This window comes from Equus quagga, chromosome 14 (assembly GCF_021613505.1).
Source record: "Equus quagga isolate Etosha38 chromosome 14, UCLA_HA_Equagga_1.0, whole genome shotgun sequence".
Taxonomy (NCBI): domain Eukaryota; kingdom Metazoa; phylum Chordata; class Mammalia; order Perissodactyla; family Equidae; genus Equus; species Equus quagga.
In genome coordinates, this window is record NC_060280.1 from 27,809,685 (window position 1) to 27,822,787 (window position 13,103).

General features: G+C 37.3%; 1 protein-coding gene across 2 annotated transcripts in view; it reads right to left on the minus strand.

Moving 5' to 3' along the window:
* Positions 1–13,103, minus strand: part of FCHSD2 (FCH and double SH3 domains 2) — a 259,676-nt gene that overhangs the window by 102,084 nt on the left and 144,489 nt on the right. For both annotated transcript variants that reach the window (XM_046685615.1, XM_046685616.1), the window contains 3 exons: positions 11,383–11,516; positions 7,742–7,796; positions 6,552–6,680 (listed from right to left, as the gene is read on the minus strand). In XM_046685615.1, coding sequence (XP_046541571.1) covers positions 6,552–6,680; positions 7,742–7,796; positions 11,383–11,516 — 318 coding nt within the window. The remainder of the gene's footprint in view (positions 1–6,551; positions 6,681–7,741; positions 7,797–11,382; positions 11,517–13,103) is intronic.

Here is a 13,103-nt window from a genome sequence, read left to right on the forward strand (position 1 = left end):
AAAGAGAATAGATTAGTGGTTACCAGAGGGGAAGAGGGTAGGGGGTGGGGGCAAAAGGAGTAAAGAGGCACCTATGTCTGGTGACAGATAAAAACTAGACTATTTGGGGTGAGCAAGATGCAGTCTATACAAAAACTGATATGTGATAATGTACACCTGAAATTACACGATGTTATAAACCAATATGACCTCAATAAAATAATTTTTTTAAAAAAGTACAATAGCTAGAGAGATGGCGGGAAACCAGAAGAGCTGTGACTTACAATCAAAAAGATAAGAGTTATACAATCATGCATGTAAATGAGGAAGACTTTTGGAATAATTAGTGCTTAGCCAGAAAAGCAGTAAAAATAAGGGATTTAGATACCAACAATGACTTCTTCTTCATTTAACCAAAACAAACATCTGTAAAAGATATGCCATATTATCATACTTTCTAGATTTTTGTCACACAGAAAGATGTTTACTTTTTATTCCTTTGCCCAATTATCAGTTAGTCCAGACACGTTTAGCTTCCATTGCAGACTAAATATTTATCTAGAAGTAGGGTCTGAGTATTATTAAGCTTTTCAAGTCTTTCATTATATTGACATTTGTTCCTTTTTCTACTTTGATGCATTGTACATCGTCCTTCCTCATCCAAACCACTAAGAACATATTCCACAAACTTCTCAAAATAAAACTTCTCAGTTTATATACTGTACAAGAATATGCTGCAAAAAAGGAACATTGAGGAACTACCTTGCTTTCTAGCAGACAGCTGAACAGGTTTCTACAGATCTGATGAAATCAGTTATCCAGTTTCCATGGCCTAGCAATAGTTTTTTGTTTTGTTCTGCTTTAGTTTTTAGTTCAAAAAAACCTGCCTGATGATATACAGACAACAGAGTGATATATTCAGTATCTGTTCTAATTGGTACTGGAATAAGGAATACAAAATATTCCTTGGGGAACATGTCTAAATATTTGTATTTAGATACTGAGGTGCTCATATTCTTTAGAAAAATTAGAATAGGGGAGAATTTGCAATTTCAATTGTTAATTTTATTTTACAACTCTCACAAAATTTATGACATTCACAGTATGCTACTGCTTATTATACTAATTTTTACTACCAAGAAGATTGGAATGGTATGTAGAAAAGAACACAGGCTCTGAAGTCACAGAGACCTTGATTTAAGTCTTGGCTATTATACATACTAAGGGAATCTCACTGAGCCTCTGCTTTCTGACCTGTAAAACAAGGATAATGATATTTAGCGTGAAAGATGTTATAAAAACTAAATGAAATAACGTGTTTAAATAAATCAAGTAATAATTTTAAAAGTACCTAGACAGAGTTCCTAACAATGCTAGACACCTGAATAGTCGCTCCACTCTGACTCCCAAGCATTTAAGCTCTCTTCTACACTATCCCCCTCCTCACACCTAAAAAACAAGATTTATTTAAAATATATTAATAGAATTTCTGTTATCCAAAATAATGATGTATAACATGTATACCAAGCTTCAAAATTAATAAAAACGCTTTTCAGTACCTCATTTGCTCCTCGCAGAAGCCAAAGGAGATAAGATAGTGCAGGATTATCCCACTTTTAACAAGAGAAGAGGAACTATGTCCAACAAGCTAGGGTCACATAAAGAGCTAATGGCACTGGTTTTGACAGTAGAGAGACCTGCCAGAGCTGAATCCAGGCTCTGTCATAATTTCCTCATTTGTAAAATGGAAATGATTCATCCTGTGAAGACTGAAACGAGATTGCTTGTTCACTCATTCATTTGTTCATTTATTCATTAAGTATTAATTTATAAACATTTAACACACATTAGGAATCATACACTGTACTGGGTAGCAAGGATGAAGTCTGAAGTGACAGACATAATCATCCTCACGGAATGTAGAGTTAAGTGAGAGATGAGGCATTTACCATGTAATCACACAGATAGGTGTAAAACTACCACTGTATTAAGAGCGTCAAAGATGAGATACACCATTTTATGAGACCATCAGATTGGGCGGCAGATGTAACCTGGTTAAGGAGGTCATGGAAGTCTCCCTCAGAAAACAACTCCAGAGAAAACATCTGAAGAAGTGATGAAGGGAGCAAAGAGGGGAATTCTGACCAGCCCAAGAGCAGAGATCTAAGGATACTGACATCAGCGTTTCCCCTACAAATGGTCCACCGGATCACCCTTTGATGAAGCTCTAAGTTGACAAGTTCTACCACAGGCTGAAACAGACTCTGCAAGGAGAAGCAAACTTTAAAATTAATTCTATTACTGATGCATCAGAATTGAAAAGAGAAAACATAAAAATCTTCTATAAAAAAAGGGAAGAGTCAGGGAACAAAAAGGAACAATTAGATACTAAAATCATGTTGAAAAAACTAAAAACTTAATAAAAGAGTTGAACCACAAAGTTGAAGTCTCCCAGACAGTAGAGCATAATGACAAAGAAGGAAAATGAGAGAAAAAGGAACAAGACCAGGAGATCCAACAACTTAGTAACAGGAGTTCCAGAAAGAGAAAAAAAAAGGGAAGAATTAAGCCAAGAATCAAAGGGCTTACTGAGAATATTTCACAAGTTTCTAAAAAGAAAAAAAACTAGATCAGATACAAAGAATCAAGAATCAGGATGGCTGTGGATTCTCAATTCTCAATCTAATCTAATCTGTCACAGGAAACAAGAAGACAGTAGAGCATTAACTTCAACATCGGAATAAGAATGGTTTTCAACCTTTAATTCTATACCCAACTATGAGCACAGAATAATGACATTTTCATAAACATGATATCTCAAAAAACTTAGCTCCCATGCCCACTCTCTCAAGAAAGTACTGGAGGATGTATTCCACCAAAGAACAGAGTAAACGAAGAAAACAGAAGACAAATGATACAGAACACTGGAGATTCAACATAGGAGACAGGCAAAGGAAGCTCTCAGAATGACTGCATTGCATCGGACGCAGAGGGCAACGAATCCAGATTAGAGGAGTGTAACACAAAAGACGACATAATGAGCACTGGCATCACTAAGATCCCATCAACTGTTAACCTAAGACTAGAATGCCCAAGAAATATAAGGAGAAAATAGGAAAATCCATTGTTTCGATCCCTGAGAAGGCAGAGGGGATCCAAAGCCGAGGTGAAAAGATCATCTTTAGACTGGCTTATTTCGCTTAACATAATACCCTCGAGGTCCATCCACGTTGTTGTGAATGGGCCAATTTTGTCTTTTTTTTATGGCTGAGTAGTATTCCATTGTGTATATATACCACATCTTCTTTATCCAATCATCAGTTTCTGGGCATGTAGGCTGGTTCCATGTCGCGAAATAAGCCAGTCAGAGAAAGACGAACTCTATATGACTCCACTCATAGGTGGAAGTTACTATATTGATAAGGAGATCAGATCGGTGGTTACCAGGGAAAAGGGGGGGTGGGTGGAGGGCACAAAGGGGGAAGTGGTGTACCCACAACATGACTAACAAAAATGTACAACCGAAATCTCACAAGGTTGTAATCTATCATAACATTAATGAAAAAAAAAAAAAAGATCATCTTTAGATACGGAGAACAACTCTGCTATTAAGACTCCTTGGAAGAGTCTTGAACAGAGATAAAGGCAAGCAATGGGTTAATAATGGAGTTTCCTTTTAATGGCTCCTATTTTCTCCGTAAATTAGGAAGAAAGACCACTTGCTAAGTGTGAAAGAGAAGGGGTAAATCTGAAGTTTGAGGAGAAGGGAAAGAGTTGAAAAACTTGTTAAAAATAGTAGGGAAAATTAACCAGGGAAATACAGTAGGATACCTGAGCAGTGCTGAAGGGCCATTTGAGACAGGTTCCACATTAACTTACAATCATGAATCTGCTCTGTTGAAAGATTTTCTTCAGCAGTACTTGGTTACTTAGATGCAGGAACAGAGGAAGAGGTTATCTAGGTTCATCCAGAGCTGGGATTTCATTTCATTTCATTTACAGGCTAGAGTGCTGTTTAAATAATGAACTATGAACTCTACCCAGGATAAGGAAGAAAACGAGAAAGGATAAAATGCCTAAAATGATTAGGACAATGCCAGGGTAATATCAAGCAATCCAAAAAAAATGATAGCTATGATTATTACTAACCACGGTCCTCTATCAGTAAGTGATTTCATTATTCCAATTTATAATCATTTCTATATAATTCTCTTCCACCAGATTGAGCTCTTTGAGGATAAGGAGTGCGTCTTACTCATCTTTGCTTCTTCCCAAAGCCTAGCCCAATAGCTACCACACTGTAAGTGACTATTAAATGTGTATGATTAAATTAACGAATCAAATCTCCTGCTTCCAAGCTGTTTACATAATTTTTTAAAAAAAATTCTAGTTAGGGCATTACAACCTTAACAACAATTGAAAAAACAGACATTTCCAAGAAAGGCACTAAGGGGCCACTGTCAGTTCAATGATAGAAACTTGCTTAGTAATTAACAGCATGCTTGACGGGAGTTTTCCAATACTGCAGACTATAGAATTAGCATAAGGAAGAAAATGAATCAACATACACAACATGGAAATTCAGAACACACTGTCCTATTTTTAAGGGACCAGAGGGACTCCTTCCTCTATTTTTATCATTTTGGTACCCTACAAGATTTCATGAAATGAATAATCTAAAGCATAACCCACCCAATGCTGATCAAATACCTGCATGAGGACTTCAAGGTAAGTTCAAGTACTTCACATATAATCTGAGAGCTGGCCAGGCCCATTAGCTTCCCCTTTGTTTTTGGCAGTGGGCAAACCCCTAAAATAATACCATTATGGCTTTCCTGTTTATCAAAGGCCACGGGATTTCAAGTGAGAGACGTTTTTTGGCTGTGGATTCAATTTAAAAAACATAAAGATTTTATTTTATAATGCTCATTTTAAAGTATTCAAAGGGAAAAATATATACAGTTAACAGCTTTGACTTAATAGTAGAAAGTATATAGGGAATCACAACCTCAAATCAAGCTGTACTAAAAATCTTCTTTACTAAATGGGGTGTTTGAAACTGAGTATGTCTATTTCCCTAGAGAAAACATGTTACAATGGGAGGCCAAGTCTCCAGTTGGTCCCTGTAAGTCTGAGGCACTATGTAACACCTAATAAGATACTAAAATGCCTAAACCTCTAGGTCCGACATTTATGGGGAAATGTATACAGAGTTCTCATCTGGGATGTCAAAACAATCCTTTATCTCTCTCACCACCTGCATTCTAACCAGGAGAAGTTGGAACAGGATGGAAGCTAGGACAAGAGGATTTCAGGCAGTGAACAAAAAGGAAAGGAAAAATGTCACAATAGGGTACTTCTTAGTCCAGTTTAACGCTCTCCATCACGCCTATTTTCCCCTGAAGGTCCCAGGAAATGTCCTGTTTCTACTTTCAAGGAAAGAACTTGTAGTTTCTGGACAGAGTTTCTCTCTTTCCTAGAGCCACTGCAGGAAAAAGAATGTCCACTCCTGTTGCCTCCCCATTCTCAACACCTCTGATTTATAAAGCAAGCAACTTGATGAAATCAACGTGTTTGATAGTCATTAAGAACAATATATTTGGGGCTGGGTTGGTGGCACAGAGGTTAAGTTCATGTGCTCCATTTTGGTGGCCCGAAGTTTGCAGGTTTGGATCCCAGGCATGGACCTAGCACTGCTCGTCAAGCCATGCTGTGGTGGCATCCCACATAAAATAGAGGAAGACTGGCACAGATGTTAGCTCAGTGACACTCTTCCTCAAGCAAAAAGAGGAAGATTGGCAACAGATATCAGCTCAGGGCCAATCTTCCTCACAAGAAAAAAAAAACAATACATTTAAGAGAGATGGGTTGAAAATACGAGAAAAACAGAATAACCAAATATTTGGGTCCTTGAGAAGATAGAAAAGACTGAGATATAATTCAAAGCAGAACTTGTCTACCAGCAACAAGGGAAACCTGGCAGCAGGTTAAAAAGGTTTTCTTCTCCTCCACCCTTTTTCCCCTACTTCAGTAAAAGTTAAAGATAAATATACATTAGTGTATAAACAGGGAAAGACCAAGATCGAGTTTGGGCAATAAGAAACTGTAATCTAATCTAGCTACATTTCGGAGTGATACCCAGGGTAGAGATGTTTTCATATAATTATAAGACATTTCCTCTTGTTTTTCCCACAGGCACCTTAAAATCATAAAATGTTAATGTACATGTTTACCTATCAATTAAGGATGAAATTATGAAATTTTAAACATCTAAGCTTTTAAAAAAAATCTTATGTTATAACTTATACATTAATAACCACTATAGAGTAAGTATCTGCCACTAGGGAATAATACAATCCTAGCGATTTTGCTCTAAACATTTTCTTACACTGAAAATTAATTCAGAATTACCAAAACAGAGGTTATCCAAACAACATCAAGTATATTCCAATGAAATACCAAGTAGCCTGCTGCCGTTCCTCAGACTCAGGCCCACATACCCAACACTCAACTCACGAGTTGTTTTCGTCTTTAATGAAACAAAATTACCACAGATGTTAAGGCTGGATTACCTTCATAATGTTAACTAAATCTGTTTGATAGTAGCGATCCTGATGTGCATTTGCTGCTGCTAACGTAAGAAGGTAATCATTCCTTGCATGGGTAGCTTTGGAATTACACTCAGATCGCCGAGCTTTTAACTAAAATACAGTAAAAGAAAAAGAAATCAGTAAAAACTGATATTGCACTGCAAACATAGGAGGATACCACTATTAGTTGGCAATTAATAGCTCCTCAACAAGAGTAAAAGTAACCGTGTTGAGAAACATTTATATGCAGATAAAAATTATTCAACACCATTGAGGACTTAAATAAACAGTGACTAGAACTGTTACACACGGTACGAGTGCTTTCAAATACAGTCATGCAAAATGATGTTTCGGTCCACGACGAATTGCATATATGATGGTGGTCCCATAAGATTAGTACCATAGAGCCTAGTATAGTAAGCTATACTATCTAGGTTTGGTAAGTACACTCTATGATGTTGACACAATGACAAAATCGCCTAACAACATATTTCTCAGAACGTGGCTCCGTCATTAAGTGATGCATGACTGTATTTGTTATTTACACTTAAACTTCCAAAGCTTTTTAGAGAACTTCAAAATATTCTGCACACTTCATTCAGATGGGAAAATAAAGGTTTCCACATTAAGTAAATACCTTATCTTCGAAGACATGGGTAAATCTGTTGGAGTTAGAAAATAGTTTTTAAAAAATCAGCACTCCTGATGTGCCAAAGAACTGTATGCTAGGCGGGAGCCTGGCAGCCAAAGGCAGGTCACTAACCTTACTTATCAGGTATTCCACAGCTTGAGGGTCCCACAGAAAAAACTCACTTGCATTTGGCCCAGAATATCTGCTCAGGGTATAAATCCGAATGAAATGGAATTTGTAGAGCTTTCTAAAGCCCGTGGACTGATTCTCTTGGACTAAGAGTTAAAGACAACAGGCTACCTAAGCAGGTAAGGCATAGAAACCCATCTGCGAAGCAATCTTGTGAAGCAAGCAGTGTACAAAGTGCTGACACCTGGGGGAAAAACAACCACGAATTGGGAAGGAAAGTTCTTCTCTAAGTTAGTGACTAAAATGCTTCTCTAAAGTAGGTGGAACCAGTTGACCTCCACCTCAAAAGACCCAATTCTTTTTTTATAAGCTAAAGTTTCTCAATTGTGAAATACAGTTTTCAAAAACTCACCTTTACACTTGCCTTCTGTAAACTGATTCTTGATTGAAAAAGACTAAGTTTAGATCTATAATAAAAGTAGAAAAGTATGTTTAATAAAATTATCAGATTATATCACAATAAAATGATTAAATATTATAATTACTAATTTTTTAAAAAGTGACCCTTTCCACAACACTATTCTAAAAGAGAACTAAAAAATGGAAAAACAACAGCAATGATTATTTTCCTTTATTTTAATACAGAAAAAATATAATGGTGAAACAAGATATATTGAAATTAATAAAATAACAATATCCTGAGTGACAAAAATACAATTTGACAACACAATATATTGGTATCTCATAATAAATAAGAGTCATCAAACTACAGGTTATTCCCACATCATACAATTACACACACTTTAGTTCCTGCAAGGAAGCTTAAAGAAGCCCAGGGATAACCAACCTATAGAGGCAAAGATGAGCAGGTTTTCAGAGCCATGTGTGACAGGCTAGAACAATGCCAGGAATGCAATCTACAGTATGATATTGACTAGGCTCTAGAAAGTCCTTAATTTCTTTATTTCTCCCATTAAAAGATGTTCTTGTTTGGGTGCCTGACTGTGTGCCGCCTCCTCTCTTAACATAGTATTCCGAACACAGTGAGAGTCCTTGGACTCCCTGCCGTAAATGATTTTGTTCTATTTAATCTTTTCTCATTTTGGTGTCCCTATTTCTTTCAGCATCACAGAGAAACCATAATCTAACAATCAGTAGTAAAAATATGTTGGTTTTACCCAAACAACTAGAGATAACCATAAGGAGAAAGTCAACAAATGCTAGCAGTCCCACGACCAGTGATTTCTAAAGCTGCAATGTTTGTCTTGACTGCAGTGTCATGGTGATTGCCATGGGAGAATTCAATGCATGTGCTGGCAGTTATACCATAATATGTAGTAAAGTTGCAGACCACTTGGGATTGAAGACAGAGAAAGCCAGTCTCTGCAGAATAAATGTGAGGAGAAGAGCAAAAGCAGCCTCTCCTCTTTCTAACAAGAGAGAAACATTCAGGGACGTACACATACATACCCCAATCACTTCCCCACTGTTAAAAAAAATTGGGTTCAACACATTCCTGTTATTTTCTACCTGGTCATATTCATATTTCACAGGGTTTTTGTTTTTATTAATCAGAATCTTATTCATATTAATCTAGAAAAGCAAAGACCACAAACTTTAAATTTTGAGACAGGCTGTTCAGGGTTAAGAAAGACTGTTTGGGATACTATAAATTCTCCTTTTTTTTGTAGTCATTATCCAAATAGTCTGTGTTGCATCTGGATTTTCCAATATAAGGTTTTAAATTTCTGGCTTCTGCTTCATTTGATAACCCTCATATAATTCTTGTGTGGTACTAAAGTAGGTATTAGTAATAGATAGAATAACACAGTTCTTGTCCTCAAAGATTATGACCTAGAACAAATGAGATATATACAAAAAAATGAACTATACTGCACATTCTTCTTCCTCATTGACCTTCCAAACGTTAATGTTCCTTAGGGTTCCAAACTCAACTTCTCATCTCATTTTATACATGATTTCATCCTGATCACGCTCATCTGATAGGCAACTGGCCCCTAAAAGTGAGATCTTTAGGCCCAAATTCTCACCTGAGAGTTACATATATGACTCCCTACCAAACATTATTCACCCCAATGTGCCAAAGGTTCTTCAGAACCAACATCTCCAAACTGGAACTCACCCTTCCCTTCAACTGTATCCCTCTTCCTTCTACACTCTCTCCTAATGTGCACATCTCACCATCTGTCAAACCATCCACCAAAACTATATGTAGTCCAGTTTTTACTTCCTCTTCCTGATCTTATTTCTCATCTCTACTTATTCATTCTTCAAGATTCTGTCCTCACAGCACTTCTATAAAGGTTCCCTTTTTCATTAGGCAAAATTAACCTCTCCATTTTCTATGCTTACAAAACAGTGTTTTCACATAACTACTGTAAATAAATCAGTTACTAGGTGAGTGACTTTAGATACTTAACTTCTTTGAGTTTACTGTGAAAAAACAAATCATACAGTTACTTTTACACACATTTGTCTTTAATTCTAGGTTTTAAACTTCTTGAGGGCGCAAAACTTATCTTACTCACCTCTGTAACCCACAATACCCAATATAAAGTAATTATTCAATAAACATTTAGTGAGTGAATGAAGAGGCATTTCTTACTCTGTAGTTGAATTAATTTTCCAGAAAAGTTACACTCTGAACTAAAATGTCTAATTTGCTGTAGCCCCCTTGAATTTGTGCCATATTAGAAGGCAGATCTTTGTAATCAGCATCTCTGAATTAGATCCTGTCAAATCTATACTTCTCAGGAAAGGCCCACAATTGTCCTCATTTTCACCCTGTGGGCTTCGGCTAAAGTAAGTATTTATATACACTCTACAAATCTGTCAACTCTCTGTTCTAGAATCCCTGAGAATTTTAAAAAACAAGTTCCTCAAAACCACCATGACTGGATATTTCTAATGGAGATCACTTAATCTAGATACTTCAGGTCCTAGGGGAAGACAGGTTCATTGACACGATGAAAGTACAGGAAACACTTGGCTGCTCACAAAAATAAAATAATAAAGACAACGAACTAAATTAGGGAAATATTAAATAGGTTTTCCAGTAATATTCAGTACTTTGAGTATTCATTTACCTTCCCTTGGTACGAAATAAACTTTCCAGGAGCCCCTAAATTTTCACAAAATGCTTACATGAGATTGATTAATTTCTTGCAGCTAAAAAACATATTAGAAAGACAGTCCCCACTCCTTGCTAGTCTGTACAAATGTTCATAGCCTTTCTGATTTCATGACTGGAAGTCCAGACTCCTAGATTTTGCACCAGTAAGCTGACTCGGTGGGAGGTTCAGCTCTCCTCACAGACCTCTTCAGAGCCTCATTCTATAACACAGATTTATTTTTTCTCAAGAACTTTTTATCTTTCCTCAAGTTGTCATTGCAAAAATCTCTACTGCTTGCTTTATATCTCTTTCTATTACCAAGTGCAAGTTCCTTTTTTCCTAATTGTTCTCAAAATAAAGGATTTGTAATTCACATATAATGAAACAAAAATTCACACACTTGCTAAAGCACAAATTAAAAAAGTATATATATTAGAATGTCATGTAAGAGAAAAACTGTGCCTGGGGCAGGGTTTCCATACTGAGGTCAGCGCTCTTGCTCATGGGATGTGTCCATGGCCCTTCAACAGCATGCTGAGGAGCAGGGATTTCCAGCTACAACTGATTTAGAGTCTAGCATGAGAAAAATGAGGCTCTTAAACCCTGATATTCAGACACTAGAGCAACTTTAACTAGACTTTTACTAAACTTTCAATACAAAGTCCATCTGTCTTCTTTCCTTTTCAAAATTCAATTTAATGTGAAAACTGATCAAATATTCCCATTTTGCTATATTAATTTAAATAAAATCAGCCAATATAAAAGAACAATTTGGTCTAAAGTATGTAACATTTATAGGTCAGACGAAAGCAACATAACCTAAGTATGTGTCTATCCCCTGTATTAACAGAAAACAAAGTATTGGCAAAAATAATATTTATTTGCCAAATCATTTTTTCAGAAATTCTAAAACACGTACTTTGCCTCGATGTCAGCTTTCTCTCGTACTGCATGAGCCATCTGTTCAGTCTCAAAGTACTTCTTTTTGCCTTTAGCTAAATCTTTCACTGTCTCTTGTAATTCGGTTTGGATCTTTGTCAACTGGTCCACACACTGTAAAACAAAAAGTGCAATTATTATGATTTTAGTTTTCAGGCTTACAGAAAATGAGTTTGTCCTCAGGTCTGTGCACTATGCCCTTGGGATAGAAATCCAGGAGAAGAATCAGCAGTTTTAGTCCCCTTCAAATTGCAGGTTAAAATCCAATGCACAACAGCTGGTACCCCCAGCTCAAGGAATGATCGCACCGTGTCACAGTCTGCTTAACAATTCTGCTTTGAGAAATAACCTCTGAGAGCTGCTGACCGACAGTAAGGGAGGAAGATCAACAATGAAAATGCCCTCGCTATTGCAGATATCATGGCAATAATGGCAAAAGAATAAAGCAATTCTGTATTTCTTCATAATCTTAATATACGTTATATCTCTCTCTACATGTTTGGGGAACTGATGGTGCAAAGGGTACTGAAGAATTCACCCCAAGGAAAGAAGGAGTGAAATCTGAGAAGTCTCACTTGATACGCCCAAAATGAAGGAGAGAAGCACGAAACCTGGGTACCACATAACAATTGTTACTCAAAACTTCCCCCAACTCATCTCTTGAAACATACGTTCTAGGAGAGGGGACAGACATAATAACTCAAAGAAATGTTTAATCAATAAACTCTTATAACAAATTGGGGCCAAAGTAACACTGCTTCGGGACCCTTCTGGACATCCAAAGGGGACTCATTTTTCCCAGTGTGAAACAAACCACGGAACAGTTTCTCTAGCCTGAGCCCAGTTCAGGGCAGCCCCTACTGAGAAACTTGAGCCTGCAATAGCTCTGTCAGCACGTGGTGGAGACTGACAAAAGCTTAGCAAAGCACAGGAGACATCGGTGAGAGACTATCGTTCCAGGCTGAACAGTGTGGAGTAGAGCAAGGACATCAGAAGAGTGAAGATAACACACAAATAAACTTAAACTTAGACACGTGACATACAGGCTAGAGTTTCCCAGAAATTGTTAGGTGTTAAGAAAGGCACTACTTTACAGAAAGTAAAAGATCTGGAAGGCTCCCTATGGGCACATTTATTGAGCACTTCGTAAGTGTTAGGCTGTAAATAAAGGGTTAAAAAAACCCACTCTCTCTTTCTCCTCTGCATGAAAACCGGACCTTGGCTTAACTTTCTAGGTCTGTGTTTCAACAGAAACCTGATGAAGACGCATGTCAACTATATTACTCGGCAACATTGCTTATGAACCCTTATAGGTAAATTGCATCAATTTGGGAGAAACTACAAATGAACTATCAATATCTGATGGAGAAGGCTTGGCTGTGGGCTCCGTGAATACGGTGATTCCTGTATCTGGACAAGTCCCTTGCAGGGACTTGGAAGCTCTGTCTGTAGAGCTGTAACGAAAGATTTTATTCTCCTTTAGGTCCTGGGGCTACCCCTGCACATGTGAATCTCATTCCCTCGCCCCAGACCTGTCGCCTGGGGGACCAAACAGAACAACTCTGGTTGGCTGTTTAGACTGAGACATACACTGGTGGGAGAACCAATTCTACTAATGCTGGATACTGCTCTGCTGGTCAACTGTGTTCTCTGTCATAATGTTCTTCTAAGTAAGCCTCATGGCAGGTGTGGCCTACGATA